General features: G+C 37.8%; 1 protein-coding gene across 1 annotated transcript in view; it reads right to left on the bottom strand.

The window, feature by feature from the left end:
- The window catches only part of LOC140228677 (gelsolin-like protein 2), a 55,280-nt gene that overhangs the window by 4,576 nt on the left and 33,223 nt on the right, over window positions 1–17,481 (bottom strand). Inside the window, exons 2-10 of the mRNA XM_072308940.1 lie at window positions 11,861–11,966; window positions 11,059–11,220; window positions 9,913–9,978; window positions 7,734–7,861; window positions 5,473–5,593; window positions 3,459–3,572; window positions 2,764–2,957; window positions 1,242–1,323; window positions 55–150 (exon numbers count right to left, since the gene is read on the bottom strand). Of these exons, the coding sequence (XP_072165041.1) occupies window positions 55–150; window positions 1,242–1,323; window positions 2,764–2,957; window positions 3,459–3,572; window positions 5,473–5,593; window positions 7,734–7,861; window positions 9,913–9,978; window positions 11,059–11,220; window positions 11,861–11,932 (1,035 nt within the window). The 5' untranslated portion in view covers window positions 11,933–11,966. The remainder of the gene's footprint in view (window positions 1–54; window positions 151–1,241; window positions 1,324–2,763; window positions 2,958–3,458; window positions 3,573–5,472; window positions 5,594–7,733; window positions 7,862–9,912; window positions 9,979–11,058; window positions 11,221–11,860; window positions 11,967–17,481) is intronic.

Genomic DNA, 17,481 nt, shown 5'->3' with positions numbered 1-17,481 from the left:
AGATGCCTGAAAATGAAGTGATTAAAGACCACCAAGACATGTACAGATTCTTACCGTTGCATATGGAATTCCATTCTTCTTCTCGGCATTGTCTGCCTGCGATCCCACCCACACGTAGCAAGCCCTTCCAGTGTCTAGAATGAACACATCCTGCACAGGCAACAAGTAAATACAGGATTTTTCAATTTCAATTCAACAAATTACAGTATCTACAATTTATTATTCAATAGCTATACTGCAATCTGAGGTACAATGTCATGTGAAAAAGTATCAATATTTTCCTCAAGGGGATCTAATCATGAGCTATAAAAATTCATGGCACATGAACTGAGCCAAGAAAAGAAAATATTTTTTCTGCTGTTTAACATTTCCTGCACCTTGATAGAGCCAATGATATGACTACTTCCCTAAAAGCACTCCAGAGAAGTGGAGATAAGTGGTATGGTATGATAATGTATCTGTCTATATAACTAATGACGAAAATAAAGGTGATCAGATCATAGTTATCGTTACAATCATTCTATTTTCAACCACAATATCATCATTTATTTATTACCTCCCACAAGGTTAATTTTTTTTCTTTAGTGTTGGTTTGTTTGTGTCTTTGGAAAATAACTCCAAACACTGAGAACTGATTTGGATAAAACTTGGAAAAACAGTTGATAATGACACAGAGAAGAGATGATGTGGTAGTGATCTGAGAATTTTTATCAATTTTTGAGGAAATTTTATCTTTTGGCAAATAGGGCCAATGAACTTGGGAGTTCAAGCCGTGCCCATTTGAGGTTTGCATATGCCCACTTAAGCAAGTCCTCTGCTCAACAGCGCAGCAGATTAAAGCTAATGAGGTATTATAACACAAGGCTTCTGTAAATAATTGGGAAATTGGGCAATTCTAGTATGCATGTATCATGTGCGTGGAAATGAGCTTGGCAGAGGTCTGCAGTCTCAGTGCTTTTCTAGCTTCTGCGTTTTTTCATTGTTGTTTCAAAATGACAGATCCATTTATCCAATTTCATTGTAAGGATGTCACAGTTTTTCTACATTCAGTGCATTTGGCTAGCACTGGGATTCATTTACGGTCATCTCTGTTCATGATAATCACACCCTGCATTAGTCTCTACAATCTTGATACACACTAATGTAACTTTCCTCTACAGCATTCCTGAAACGTCTCTGTCTGTACCTCAACAACGAGTCTGTTCTCTGCATTTCTATATTCCAACAACTTTTGAACTTACACTCGGGTCCAGGTCGTCACGCCTGATGTTGTCTCCAATCGACACCTCGGTAAAAGTCAACTCTCCCGAAGCATTTGACAGCCTAAATTAGATATATTCATAAGAGAAAAACAAAGGAAATGTGTGATTCACAGATGGCTTGTGCTTTCAACATTCAAATCTTCATATTCTTATATGAAAAAGTGTGTTTATTATGTACACTTATGTTATTTCAACAACTGATTTAAACAAGCAGAGCATCTTGTTTTGGGCATGTAAATATCATCTGGGTTCTCACTACACGCAGTAGTATTTCTCAACAGAAGAAAAGAAGAAGCCTGAATGTGGCTACTGTGAGCGTCTCTGCTGTGATCAACCCAAAGTTAGTTTTGGAATCTGAACTTCTCATCTGTCTACCTGTCCAGAAAAATTCCTTGGGACTTGGAAAATTCACCATTAATAGAGCCCTCCCTGTGGCACCACTTGACTCTCTGTAGGCCCCAGTAATTTTTTTCCCCATGGGTATGTATGTATTGGCATAGAAAGAGTTAACATACATAATGTAAATATAGTACTTGTAAGGGCTCCAAATTCATCCTTGACCAATTAAAATATGCTTGCAATCTATCAGAAAGCTCTAACAGGAAACTTGTCTGGACGATGCAATTTTGCAGGAATGAGGAGTCATTTTCTGTAATATTTGGAGCTCAACGGTGTGAAATAATAAATGCTGGTGTATCGACTTTCATTCCAGAAGTGCCCCCCCCCCCCCCCCTCGTTCAGTTGCGGATGTGTAGAACACTGCCTGTTCGTGATGATCGAATCGTGTCCCAGCAGTAGTATTGAATCGAACGCGGAACAAACTGCAAGAAATTTGCTCTTCTGAGTGGTGGATACCACTATGGCCCAATATATTGTAATCAATATTATCGAATATAAAACATTCTAATGCAACCACTATCGGACAAGCTTTTAAACTGAACTACTTCTGTGAACCTTTTTGGTTAATATTTTGCATTTACAACATTACCCAACGGTAATCATGTTAGTATGGCATCCTTTCACACAATTCCCAAATTAGAGCAAAAATCAACAGTTCTGCATCACATGAGAACTAAGTTTTGGCTCTAAGCATATGTCATTAATCACATAATGACTTCATTGTTTGTGTCCCTACAAAAATTTACATGTTCGTGGACGGAGAGACAAAACGACACTTGTCCATTAGCAGCATCACAAACATAGGAAAATCCTCTTTTCTCCCTCATCTATGAAACTGCACCACTAAGTTCTCTCTCTCATGTGAATCACTTTTCGAGTGTGTTAGGATGGTCCAATCTTAAGAAGTCATACATCATTCCAAAGCTTAGAGCTTACTCCTTGAAACTACAGCACAAAAAGTGGAACTTCATTTTGGAATACTGTTTGTGGGTTTTTACATTGGGTGGTCACAAATAATTTCAACAGAACCCTCGGCAACACAGATCAACAAATGAGTTTGATTCTCTGCCAGGAAAATGTCCCAGGCCTATTTTTAAAATACCTGAAGAGGACTGGCTCGAAGGAAGCAGAGTCATCTTCATCTTGTGCAGACTGGTCCTCCTCCTCGCCATCAACCTCGTCGTCCTGGTCGAAGTAGTCCCAGAACTCATGGCTGGGCGAGACGTCTTCCTCGTCCAGAGTCTCCTTGGATGCCCGTGGCCGCTTGGAAGTCATGTCCTGGAAGTACTGAGCAGACTGGGAGTGGGAGGAGGGGGTGGGGAGACAGGGGTTAAAGAGAAAAATACCAGTTGGAGCACTAGATATACAGATGACAGGATGAATACATGGATCCATGGGTAGAAATAGCCTGTAAGGTAGGAGAAGGATGCAGCTATGGTCTTGTTTTACTATCATGCTAAATGTCTTAATGAGGCGAGACTACGAACAGTCTTGCTTTAGTCGATATCAAGAAAACAATGACTATAAAAGCAAGATGAATGAATAAAGATGGTGGATGCTTCCACTGTTTGTAGTCTCACCGCATCAGACTTGTCACTTAGCGCTGAACGTTTAGCGTAACAGCAAAGACAATAGCTGCATCCTCTGCCTAGATTATAGGCTAGGGTAGATATAAACAGAAAACAAAATTTGCGTGACGTAACAAAATCCAATTGATGGTAGGAATTTGAAGACATGGATGCAAGAGAAACAACGCTGCATACTACTGACACCCCTATTCCATTGATTCGTTCTTACCTGATACTTTTCGTCAAAGTTGCTATCCTTCCCAGTCCACATGTAAAACTTCAATCCCGTGTCGAGGATGAAGACATCGCCAGAGGTCAAATACTTCCTCTTCACTTTATCATACTGAAAAGCAAGTGATCAGAAAAGAGAAAGACACAGCTTGACATGCACTGTAACAATAATCACAAATCGTGTATTCAAACAACATCACTGCCGCTATGACCACCAGTACCACAGATAACAGTGGCAGATAGGGGGGGGGGGGGGGGTACCAGATGTGCACCCCCTTTGGTTTTTTTTTTAAATAAAAGAAATAAAAAGAAAAAAAAAAAGGAAAGGGGGCCCATCCGCCTTACTTTAATCTTTTAAAGAAATCACCCTTGTCAGCTGATCGCTGTGGGCATATCCAAACAATCTGAAGAAAAATACTTGAAATATTAGTGTAAAACATACAGCACATATTTAGATATTCTTCTGGACATAAAAGTGATGATCAGGATACTAAGAATCAATACAAGTCAACATGCATTTGTACTTCATAGTTCCTTTAAAATCCTTTAAACTTCTGTTTTTTTGCCATATCCACTTTTGCTGAAACATCTGCAGCTACTCTTTCATCAGATTTTCCTCTCAACTTTGTATTTCTTTGAGGGGCAAAATGAAGGTGGTAATATGGAATACACTCCCAGCAAACACATAACGTTTTCAGAACGTTTCTGCAACATTTTTTGTTTTTGTTTTGATGTTCCATACGTCTTCATCTAAAACGGACGTTTTTAAAACATATATAACATCAAAGTTTGGACTCAGCAAGTACCACAAAGCACAGGTTGTTATTGTGCCTGCCTACCGTCTTTGTCATTCATAAATGCCAACAAAACACTTTTATTAGGTCTGCTACATCTTCATCTTTTATAAACATTCAAAAAACATTTTTATTTTATGTGGTCCGCTATGTCTTCTATTGGTTTCTATATCATGAATATATGAATATTCAAGTGGGAAAATCTAAAATTTGAAAACTAATGGAAATAGATAAAAGACATTGAAATCCAAAGTATTTATGCTAGGTTCAATCTTTTTGACTGCATTAAAATCGTACTTACATTAGGGTCTATAGTTCAGTTATTCACAATTTCAAAAGTGTTAGGAAGATGTATTTTCAAACTTTAATAGGCCTAATTAAGGTGTGTGTTATTTAATTTTAGTAACCATGTCTTCATGCATTACAACATTTTCGCCAATATATAAAAGAATATGATACAGATACATCGGATAGGATATGGTAGGTATATATAGGTGGTAGGACATTAAGAACAGGTTATATAGGTTGGATTATACAGGATTAGGATATTTAGGGTACATTAATCCCAGACTGTGCCTGAACAATCTCATAACCTAATAGTATGCCCAATACAATCCCTAGCCTATAGGAAATAAGGGATTTTTCTGAAAAGTTATAAGATGTTTTTTGCAAGTTTTCTTAAGTGTTTAAAATGTGTGTTATACAAATTAGATGTTTTTTAAAGATTTTCTGGATGCTCTAGAGGGACATGTAAGGTTTTCTAAATGTTCCGGAAAGGGTCATAAAACTTTTTTTTTAGATATTCTTAAAATGTTTTTTCAAACATTTTAGACGTTTTTCAGGTTTTCTGGACAGAACATTAGAATTATTCTTTAAAGGTTTTTTTTATGTCTATAATGTCCAAAAGGTTTTCAGCAGGTCCTTAAAAATTTTGAAAGGTTTTTTACTGTTTTTTCAATGTTAAAAAAAAAAAATTTAATTTCCATTTGAAACATCTTAAATACATCAAAAACCTTCCACAAAAAGACAATCTGAAAACGTTTTGACAAAACGTCCACACAACAAACTAGGAATGTTTCAAGAACGTTCAGAAAACTGTTCGCTGGGCTTGCACCTAGGTGTCTGGACATCCTACTATTAGAGGAGAAGAGCTTTTTGTCACTAGTCGCAATGGCCAATCGATGTCCAGACCATGCTAGACAACATGTCTTCCCTCACCTGTTTAACCTCCAGGCGGGCACTCCTGCCCTTGCCTTGCTTACTGCAGTGGAAGAGACGGGTCTTGTATTCCTCTGGTTTCACATGCCTGAAGCCACTCTCCGCTCCTCCCGACATGTACCTGAGGTATGTGGATGGGAGAAACCAATTGTTAACATGACCAAAAGTCCCATCTTAAAGGTAGGGAATCCCATTTGCATGCCTTAAATGAAGAGTTGTATAAATACAGGGTATGTTGAAGAGAGTATCATTTCAGAAACTCCCATTAAGTATTGAAAGTGGAAGGTAACATTTAGTACATTTTTTTGACCGTAAGATTTTGAATTGAATTTTTTTCGGGGCTCACCGTAAATTCCAGTACATTACTAGGCTACCTTTGCAGACCCATGCACTGCATGTGTGTCCATCATGTATATTTTGTGAAGAAAGTTCATCAACACTTACAAACATTTCTATATACATTCTTGCCACACACTCTATATGTTATTACATCAGCTCTTGTACTTTTAGATTTGTGTTTATAGATAACAAATACAGAAGACTGCAACAAAAAGGCTTAAGTGTGACTGACACACAGAACTACTGAGTAGTTGAGTTTTGTGCATTATTCAAATTTTAGATAACTGTTGACTTCCAAATTTCTAAGCAGTGGCCTAAGCAAGTCCCCTGAGGTTCATATTTGATGTTTTGCTGCATTTTGGGAGGTCTGTAAAAGGTATCCCCTACCTTTAACCCTATTCTAACTGGGCTATTTGAGACCAAGTTTTTACTGGGGGGGGTCAACAGATCTCCGCCGCCGATCGCACGATCTCCGCAAAATTTTGCCTGAACACAGAGCCGGATGTCAACTACAAGATTACATGGTCATACAATAGAAAAATGTTGATTTCATATTTTTTAATAAATTAATTATGCAAATTAATGCATGAAATCATATTTTCACCTATAACTCCATCAAAAAGACTGAAGGATTATTAAATTTTTGTGTCAGAGTTCCTCAAGACAAATCAAACAATTTTCTTGTAAAAAAACAGCGCAATCAAAATCATTTTCTTTTGTTTTTTATTGTTTTGTTAATTTCTTATGTATTTTATTGTTTTTTCGATCTTTTGTTTTCTATTGTTTTTTTGCCAAAATTTGTTGAAGGCACTTTTTCAAGCTTATCTACATTAGAATTGATTTATTTCAATGGTTAAAAGTTGAAATAATCTAATTAATATCAATTAAACAAAAAAACACAGTTTGCATTGGATTTGCACACGAAATCATGAATTCAAGCAGTTTTGGGGTTGACATGCATATGCAAAACATTGCATAACTTCAGAACGGTGTACCCGGACGTCGCAAATTTGGTCTCAAAATATGCGGGAGACTCCAATGAAGAAAGTCATGAAACGACGCAGCAAAATCTTTGCGCGTTGCGGAATCGTGGCGCAAAATGTCGAGGAGGGTCAATTTGACCCCCCCAGTTAGAATAGGGTTAATGCATCTACACAAGTTTTGATAGTAAATGACAATAATAACAGTAATGATAACTAGAAAAGCACTCTGAGAGCGCAGACCTCCGCCAAGCTTGCAGCTCATTTCCACCACTATAGTGATTTCCACCCATACGTACTTATAGTATTGTGTGCTGAAAGTTGCCCGATTTCCCAATATAGAAGCCTTTGTTACGTCATAAACCCTCAGCTGCACGGCGAGCCTCGCCCTAGCAGAAACTAGAGCACGCACTTTAGTGCGTGCATGCAAACCTCAATACGCGCAGTCTGAACTCCCAAGTTCATTGACCCTACCTGCCAAAATGTCAAAAATCCTTCATAAATTCCCCCCAAATTCTCGGATCACTACCAAAGTTAATCATTTGTTACTTGTGTCATTCTCAACCTTTCCTGCAAGTTTCATCCAAATCCATTAACTACTTTTTGAGTTATTTTACACACGGACAAACTAACTAACTAACTAACTAACTAACAAACCAACGGCAAAGAAAACATAACCTCCTCCCTTGGCGGAGGTAATAATAATGATAAAATCAATAATAATAATGACAATATAATGCATGGCACTCCCTTTACAACGAACATGTTTATAATGAAGTTTCGTTGTACAGAAGTAGAAACTACTATTACTACCTCGAATTCTTCTCCTTCTTCCTATTGAACTCACATAGTTATGACTTTTTTTTTTGGGTTTCCATATATAAAGCTATTAAAGATGATGACTTATAATCCAATGGCACAGTGGGCTGACCATCTACTCACACAATGCTCTTGAAGTAGCTCTTGAAGAGGGTGGACTCGTTGCCCATGACTTCCCTGTGCTGCACTGGCTTGTCATCCAGAAACGTGTCAAGTTCCACTGTTTTGTATGCTGCCGTACCATACTCATCCTGACAAGACACAAGCAAAGAAAAAACAATAAAAAAAATACTTCCAGTGTGTCGAACATTTCATTGTGTCTTCTCTTCTCTTCCGGTATTGCTGTTTTGATAACATACTTCATTAACATTTCAGCTTACTTCAAATTCAGAAACTTCAAATTTTTACCTCTCCTTCTATCTCACTTTGTGTGCAATTTACTTTCTCCCCTGATATCAAATTAATAGAATTGACAAATGAATGCAATAATTAGTCACTAAAACTGTATTTCAATTGTTATGTAAACCATACCTTCTTCCAAAAATCACTCAAGAAAAAAAAATTTTCACAGACATTCTTAATGTGTTGTTTTTTTTTTTTGTGTGTCCTGTTTCTTTCATAAAAATATGTTTTCCCTACATGCCAAAAATGATTACTGCAAATAACGAAATAAAAAATACACACACACACAAAAAGACAAAGGACATTTGATAAACTTGATTTGAAACAATATTATGCAAATGAGCCAGCATAATGAGAAAACAATGACATTTGACCCTTCAAATGAAGTACAACTTTGCTGTCAATGAAAAGCATGTCTGCCTGTTTCCCTGGGGGGTCATGCCAGTTGAACTTGATATAGAGCTTTCCATTACTCCAGCGAGATAATTCCTCCCCCACATTTGCCAGGTAATGTAAAAACATAACATCACATTTTTAGCTATAGATAATCATCTCTGCTAATGAGGAAAACATTGCTGTAATACCGAGGTTCAAATTAATGAATTCTTGTGTCGAGTTGTTGTCACTGCAACTGATTGAAAAAATTGCCCTTCATTGATATACAGTGTAAGTATCGATCAATCAGTAATTTAGTAGTAGCCTTGAAAGAACATTATGGGCTTCCTGTAAAGCAAGAATGTTCATGACATGAAATTGTCATGAACTGGAGCTGATGGCCTTTTTACGCAGCATGAAATTTTTGCCAACTGCCACTCGCATCCAATGCAATATAGTGTATACAAGAACTTTCACATGCATTTTAATTTCCAAAATCTTGGCTCTTGCGAAATTTGCAAAATTACAAGAGACCAGAGTGTCTTGCACTCACTTGAGTATTGCAAGTTCCCCTTCCATACACTCTTGCAGACTACTATCTAAGAACATTACAAACTTGGGAGGTGGGGGCAGTTCATGGTGTCCATTTGCATACTCCATTAAATTGGTAAAACATACCTGCCAAGTACACTGTATTTAGAATATCTAATGATGTACATTGTAGTGTTTTTTTTTTTTTAATTAAATGTAAAAAGCTGCCTCCCACAGCCCCCCCCCCCCCCATCCCTGCCCAACCCCTGGATCTATTATGAATAACCTTGAAAGTGCACTCACTTATGAACTTACTCAGAGTATTTCCAGTTTTAAACAAAATATATATAATGGTGTTGTGTTTTGTTTTTTTTTTTTAATAGGGGGGTTCCTTGTATTGAGTATATGAATTGTCACCCTTGTGATAATGCACTGGATTTTGTGACAAATTTGACTATGTGTTTCCAAGAAGAAGAAAATGTCTTGTTCCCAAACCCCCAAGCCCACCTCTGGATCTGCCATGAACAAAGTAGAAACTACAATCACCAATCTACTTACTCATAGCACTTAACTTAGCTTACCTCTTCTGGTTCTATAGATAGAATACAAGTATTAATTTATTCTCAAATTTGGGGACTCCGGCTCAGGTGACCTAAAAATGCACATGAACATTTCTGGCTTATTAAATAACAGCACATACTCATGTTGGATTTGAACCAATGATCTGCATTACTATTAGGCTTCGTATCCACCAGACTACCGAGCTTCAGCATGACAGCCAGTGCTGGTTCTAATCCTCATAGCATGCAGTGGGTACTGCATATTTTGAAATGAATTAATTCTTGTGTTACATATAAGGTTATGTACATTCACTTTACACCCTCTCCAGCCCTCTGTCACAGAATGTCATCGATATTGCACACAAGCAGGTCTGAAATAGCAGTGACATGATTTATTTGCAACCTTACACATGAAAGAAGAAAATGACAAGTACCTGTGTGGAGTCTTTGCCAATCCAGAAGTGCACATCATAGTTCAGTTCCTCAGAATCTGCCTCTTTCTGTTGCCAGAAAAAAGAAAAGAAAAGAAGAGAGATACACAGAATGAAAAGAATGCATCAGAAGAGCCCCCACAATGTACTCTGCTGTCATGGCAACCCACCTACGCTGCTTTTGGATATCATCTGAAGGGCTGCCCTGATTTACTAATGTCAGCATCTGTTTTTGCCTGGCTATGGCAGTAAAGAACATTTGAGAAATGCACAAGCTGAATAATTTGACTTGTCACTTTGGTACCACTTGGAACATATCATGGGATAGATAGTTTAATAGAAGTATGCATAAATTCCAGAACGAAATACAGTGTAAAATATACTCTGGAGATTGTACATTTTATACAACATGGTCATTGATAGCTTTGGGTATAAACAAAGTAGAGGGGGATGATCATTTAAGCCTGCATTCCTCAACCACTGGGCTGTGAAGCTCTCACAAGTGGGCCACAATGCCAGCCAAAAATAAAATTTAAAAATTTGCATTTTATCTAAATGGGCCTCAAAAAAAATCTTTAGGAGCCAAATGGGGCCTTGAGTTAAAAAAGGGTTGAATAGCATGGATTTAAGCTATGTATCATCTGTTATGTAATATCGTCAATGAGGTGACAAAAGCTTGTATCTCAAATTTTGGTGAAAATCAATTGTCAGATAATCAGTCAGGTGATATGTTCTGTCCAAATCCTAGCTGTCTTACCTCAAAAGTGAAGCCACCAGTTTTATGTCAAAGGAAAAGTGATCCCATGTGTTAGAGTGCTTTGGCTGCCATGTTTTTTCCCTTTTCTAAACATTTTATATATTTGAGATACATGGTTCTGTTGCCCAAACAGCAATATGTTTTCTACTTCAAAGGAAAACAGGAACCACGAGAACATCAATATCAATATCAATATAATAAGCAGTGGCTCATCCAGAGGGGGGTGCCTCAGGCGCGTGCCCCCTATTTTCGCCCGACTTCTTTTTCAATGAACCAGGAATATTTTCAAAGGATTGGTACAATGTGCCCCCCATTTCAAAATCCTGGATCCGCCACTGATGAGATCACTATCAAAGAGGTTCGGAGAGAGGCGGATAGAGTAGCAGTCTTACGTAGGTGTTGAGGATGATGTAGGAGTCTCCTTCGAAGAAGTTGCCGTACTCCTCCTTGTTCCAGTGGGTCACCTGGAACTTGACAATCCTCCAGATCTGCAGACCGGGCTGCTGACCGGCCCCCTGCCATGCTGGCTCAGACTCTGCTGATTCTTTCTTCACCTGGAGATGGGAGGGGTGCAGGAAGAGCCCTTGTTTGGCTTCATTCTCTTTCAATGATATTATCAATACTATCCATTTAGTCAATAGCATTTTTTTGCTATATACATACAGTATAAATCACAATGTTTATCACTAGATTCAGTCTGTATGTTAATTCAACTTCTCTACTCTGTATCAATACATACCAGGTATATAGAAATGCCCATAGTGAGTGCTACAGAAATGTTATTATCATTATCATTATATAATTAACCCCATCACTACCACCACTACCATTGTCATCATCATCATTACCATCACTGTGATCATCATCTTTAGTATGGTCCAATTGACCTAGGGTAGCCTGATTAATGTCATTGCTGGTTTTCCTGAGAGCTATTAAGACACTGCAGGGAATAGCTGCGGACATTAAACAGAAGAGGAGATGACTGGAAATCTTAAAAGCAACATGACTGACTTTCTGCAAGTCACAATCAATATTTTAAATGAAATCTGAGATCTGACATACAGTCACAGTTGTTAGGAGCGGAGTATACTGCATGTGATGATCCCAGCAAGAATTCTGGGAAGCAAGATTACGACACTCCTTACTTGGATTAGACAGGCTTAGCTAGACAGACTTGCCAGAAGGGCTATTAACCTGTTTCTCTGTGTCGGATCCAAAGAGGGCGAGATTTGAATCCTGCCAGTCGTATTCCTTGGCTTTCTGCATCTTCGGTCTGGCTTATACACACTGTAAAATTCTTCTGCAGGGAGACATAAACACATGGAGGAAAAACAATCCAATTATATAAAGATTTTTCACTAGAATCAGAAAAAAAAAGTTATCATATGGGCATTGATCAAGGGGTGAGTGTATGAACTGGCAACTGACAATTTCATGCGGCAAGTTATTCGTATTTTCAACAAATCATTAAGAACAGAATGCAAGGAAGGTACTCATAAAATCCCCTTTACCTGACAAATTTTTCATAATTTTAAAGCTTTTATAAAAAAAAGTCATCATTCCGAACATTTAGATATTGTTTTTCTTTTCAGATTCCTGTATTTCCTTCTCTTTCCACGATAACCTTCTTTCATCAGTTTCATTTTTTGCAATGATATCTTAACTGAATGTCACCAACAAACCAAACTGGTTACAAACTACACAAACATTACATGATTTTTTTTTTTCTTGATGATGTAAACATCAAAGAGTTTCTCCAGCAAACATTTCACAATGACATAATTTTTCAGGTATACATGATTCCCTATACTTTTGTGTGTAACTTGATGGTTGGTGCACACCCATTGGTCTTGGTCTGCGTACTTACTGCGTGCATCACGCTGGGGGGAAAAAGGATCAAAGGGTGACCGCTGCAGGTTTGCCATGATCACCATGACTTTGTGACTGTCATGGAAACAGACCAAACAACTTCCACGAGTGTTGCAAAAAGCACACGCTACAGGCCTTAGTATTGGGCAATCTAATGAGGGGTTTCAGGATGTGTATCTGCATGTAATGGTTCCTATGCACCGAAATAGCATGCCTGATATGACTTGAAAACCAGGGGCTTACTAGTATCACGGGAGAACATATGAAAATAAAAACATCAAAAAAAGATTAGGTTACCATGCAACTATTCAAAGAATTCATATAAGATATATATTGACAAAAATCAACTGATATGCTGGGGGCCACCTCATCCACATTTACACTAGAATTTATTCAGGATTTTTTTTTTTTCATTTTGCTTTTTAAAGACTTTCAACTTTTCTGCTACATCTAAATCTGCAGCCATGATCATCCAAGAAGATTTGATCTTTCATACAAGGCTCAACGGTACGCACTCGCAGGAAAGGAAAGAGGAGTGTGACGTACAAGAAGCAGCAAGATCTTTTCTCCACACTCCTAAAGATCGCCATGGTTACCAATATCCCCTCTCTCTCTCTAGCTCATAGCAATTAAGTTGTAATACACGTCATATTTGATCTGCACCGAGGTGACATTTTGAGGGGAAATGAATATAACAAGGTTCTATAAAGGTTGAATTTGAGGGAAAAAAATCTCTGGAGGCGACGTTTGTTACATATACAGGCCTGTGAGGTAAATTTTTGTATACCTACTTTTTGATACTGTGTGCAAATATGTGCTTTGCAAAGATAACAGTTGCATCCAATGATTCTATGCAAAGTGCCGACTCTGTAGATATCTAATAAACCTTGGATACATTCAGGTTGTACAGTTTCATAGAGGTGTTCACTAGATATATTGAAACAGTTAAAACACTGCTACACAAGTGCCTTCTTACACACAACAATAGAATATGATATTCAATAGTAGTTATTCATTTCAGCAATAATGCCATATTTTTTTTTTTTTTGGGGGGGGGGTACAATTTCAGAGATAATCTTCAACTTATGATATTCTTACTCCCCATGGGGTCACTGCTTTTCAACACACCCATGATTCATTTGTTTTAAAAGTTTGAGTCAATATTTCTCACGAAAATTTGTACCATGACATACTTCAATGATAACTGAGGCAACCCTCACTGAAATACTACCCTCTGATGAATACATATCACGCAAACATACAAAACGCTGTAACCTGGGTTTGGTACACTGGCTGGCAGTTGAATGCCTATAAAGCACACAAGCCTGTTTGAAGGTTAGTGATAATATTTTGAGGCAGATGGTTCCCTTTAATCAAGAATCCTTTTGGCTGTATTGATTTTCCAGATCTATTCAAGGCAGGCCTTGGAGCAGAAATTCATTATTGACAATGATAGTATAAGGGATCAAAGAAGGCTGTGATAGAGAGGCATATTGATAGACTGCTGGATGGAGAGATGTAGAGGGAGAGAAGAGGGTATATATCAACCTGAACGTTCTGCATGACTGTTTCACCATAGCAGCCTGATTTTGGTCCTCTGCATCAGAGAGCAGAGGCTGGTTAACCCACTGAGGACGGACTGATTTTGCTACAACAAGCATTTCCCATAGACATTTGCCCAAGTACACTCGAAACTCATCCTCAAAGGGCTAAAATATCCAAACCTTTGAATCTTCTGATTATTTTCCCTGTCAAGCAACTTCACAGTAGTGAACCTCCCTCTGAATCATCAATACTGTAATTAATACTGAACCTAAAATAATTCTCTCATGAATGCAAATGAAACTTTTACATACATTTGTATCTACATACATACTGTAAAAGTGGATATTTTTGCGAGACTAATTTTTCGCGCTACTCCGGGTCAGAAGAGTTTCGCGTGTTTTTAATTCCGCGGAATCAAGACATCACGCACAGGAACGTATGGCAAGCAAAAATATTCGCGTGTTTTTATTTTCGCGCTAGTTTCTGGTTGCGCGAAATGCGCGAAAATTTCAACACCGCGAAAATTTCCACTTTTACAGTATATTGTACTCCATCCAAACCTTTACAGCTCTTCTGAGATACCCACAGATATATATGTGGTCCTGTCCATAATCAATTAAAAAAAATCAATCCAAACTAACAGATATTTGATTGACCTTACGTAGCCTTCAAATCAAAATAAGAACACACCATGACCAAACAACTGTAGTGTAAAGTTTATGTTTCTCTCTCGTAATCTTCAACAATATAACAAATGAAGCCGTCCATTTTGGGGGGCCATGAAAGCTCAAAATCCAATATGCTATCCATCTTGAGTTAATGCAACATCAAAAGGCATAAGGACATTCATAGGATTGATGGTTAAGACTTTATTTAATTACTTCCCAGGGCAGCATGTATGAATAACATTCAGTGATTATGTCATACTGGGATAAGCTTAGAAAAGGCTTATGGGAAGGGGTATCTCTGAAACAGTAGAGGATTAGAAATACAGAAAATCCTCTCCCATGCCACTGACCTTTTGCTGTGAAATTAAGAGGGGGAGGTAGGGGATCATAAACGGAGTGATAAGGAAGCCCTCTGGGGTGCAACTTTCTTACTCACACCAGCAACAGGCAAACAGAGGGCATCACGTTGCCATGGAGATGGCAAATGTTTGGCAGAGCGCCGCAAACAGGTACCTTATAAGGGAATTCTGGGGGCCTTGGAAAGGGGAAGTGGGCTGGCTGCACGAGCACCCGGCCGTGGTGCTGTGGTACAGATTGGAGGACTGAAACCAGAAGTATTTATAAAGTAGGAGGATTTCAGATTGTTTTGGAAAAGGTTACTTCCCTCTCAAGTCGAGCGACTAAAATAGGATCTGTACCTCAGTTCAGCTAGATTTTCAGCTTACTGGCTTGATAAGGTAACAGTCTACTTTAAAAGGAATTGTAGGAATCTTGGAAAGAAAAAAAAAAGCAAAAGAAGTACACTCTCAAGGATAATGACAGACTGAAGTTGTACACCATACAATTTTAAAAATTATACTAGCTCTTTTTCTTTTTCCTCTATATTCTTAAAAAGCACCAGGTGTTTTTAGCAATATGCTTTATAAGAAGGGAAAATTTAAATTGCATCAAAATGAGTGCAAACTCTGTGTGGTATGCATTCTCATGAATAGGAAAGTCATATAAATTCCTTTTATAGATGAGAACTTGGTGTGCAAACTTCTGTGTGTACAATGTACAATTGTTACAGCCTGTGAGCCCAGATATCCCCAAACAGCATCACACAACAGTTTAGCCTCACATTGGATAACTTTAGCGACCACTTGTTGCAGAAGATAAGCCATTGCTACAATTCTGTCAATAGATCAAGGGAGCAAAGACATTTACATACATGCCATGACATGTTTCAATTCATTTCTTTTTTTTTACATTCTTTTTCTTTATGAGCGCCATTTCTGATAGTATCCCATCACATAGTACTGTGATTTGCTAAAATAAACCACATGAATTCACTGACATCTTAATCACTCCTGCTCCCCCCATAAACAAAAACAAAAACAAAAACAAAACAAAACAAAACAAAACAAAACGAGCCAACAAAGCACAATGAAGTTTATAAGCTCCCACCTACAATATAAGCAGTGGTCTGTATAGACCTATAACATGAAGTCCACCACATCCCCCTCCCCACCCTCATGAAATCCAGTATATCGGGACATAATTGTTATACATACTGGGGCAACACATTGACATATGGTATGCCATCACACAGAAAGACAAAATGGCAACTGAATGGCAAATGAAGAGGCTGTGCTGGGTTCTGTATGCATTTGCTACTTTCAGATAATTAATATTTGATGGGACATCTGGATTCATTCACCATGTAGACATTAAAGGACAAGTCCACCTTCATAGACATGTGGATTGAGTGAATGCAGCAATATCAGTAGAAAACATCAGTGAGAGTTTGAGGAAAATCGGGCAATCTGTTCAAAAGATATGAATTTTTGAAGTTTCAGTCACTGCTTGATGAGAAGACAACTACAACTTGTGATGTCATATGTGTACAATGATATAAAGAAAACAAAGAAAATTCAACATATTTTTACGCTTCTCGCATAATCAAAGAACGCTTGACTTGCCTCTTTCAGAAGGCAGGGGGAATAACATTACCCTTAAAGGTAGGGAATCCCATTTGCATGCCTTAAATGAAGAGTTGCATAAACACAGTGGTATGTTGAAGAGAGTATCATTTTAGAAACTCCCATAAAGTATTGAAAGTGGAGTAACATTTAGTACATTTTTATTGACCATTAGATTTTGAATTGAATTCTTTTCGGGGCTCACCGTAAATTCCAGTACATTACTAGGCTACCTTTGCAGACCCATGCACTGCATGTGTGTCCATCATGTATATTTTGTGAATAAAGTTCATCAAAACTTACAAACATTTCTATACATTCTTGCCACACACTCTATATGTTATTACATCAGCTCTTATACTTTTAGATTTGTGTTTATAGATAAAAAATACAGAAGACTGCAACAAAAAGGCTGAAGTGTGACTGACACACAGAACTACTAAGTAGTTGAGTTTTGTGCATTATTCAAATTGCAGATAACTGTTGACTTCCAAATTTCTAAGCAGTGGCCTAAACAAGTCCCCTGAGGTTCATATTTAATATTTTGCTGCATTTTGGGAGTTGATCTGTAAAAGGTATCCCCTACCTTTAACATACGTCAGCGACGAGTCGAAGAAGTGTGCACTTTTTTCAAAAAATAAATATTTGTGAAATTCTCTTTATATTTTCCTTATATGGTTGTACGCATGTGACATCATACACTGTAGTAGTCTTCTCATCCAGCAGTGACTGCGCAAACACTTTAAAAATTCATAACTTGTGAATGGATTGT

This window comes from Diadema setosum, chromosome 5 (assembly GCF_964275005.1).
Source record: "Diadema setosum chromosome 5, eeDiaSeto1, whole genome shotgun sequence".
Taxonomy (NCBI): Eukaryota; Metazoa; Echinodermata; class Echinoidea; order Diadematoida; family Diadematidae; genus Diadema; species Diadema setosum.
Note: the sequence above shows the minus strand (reverse complement) of the source record. Positions and strands in the feature narration are given on the sequence as shown.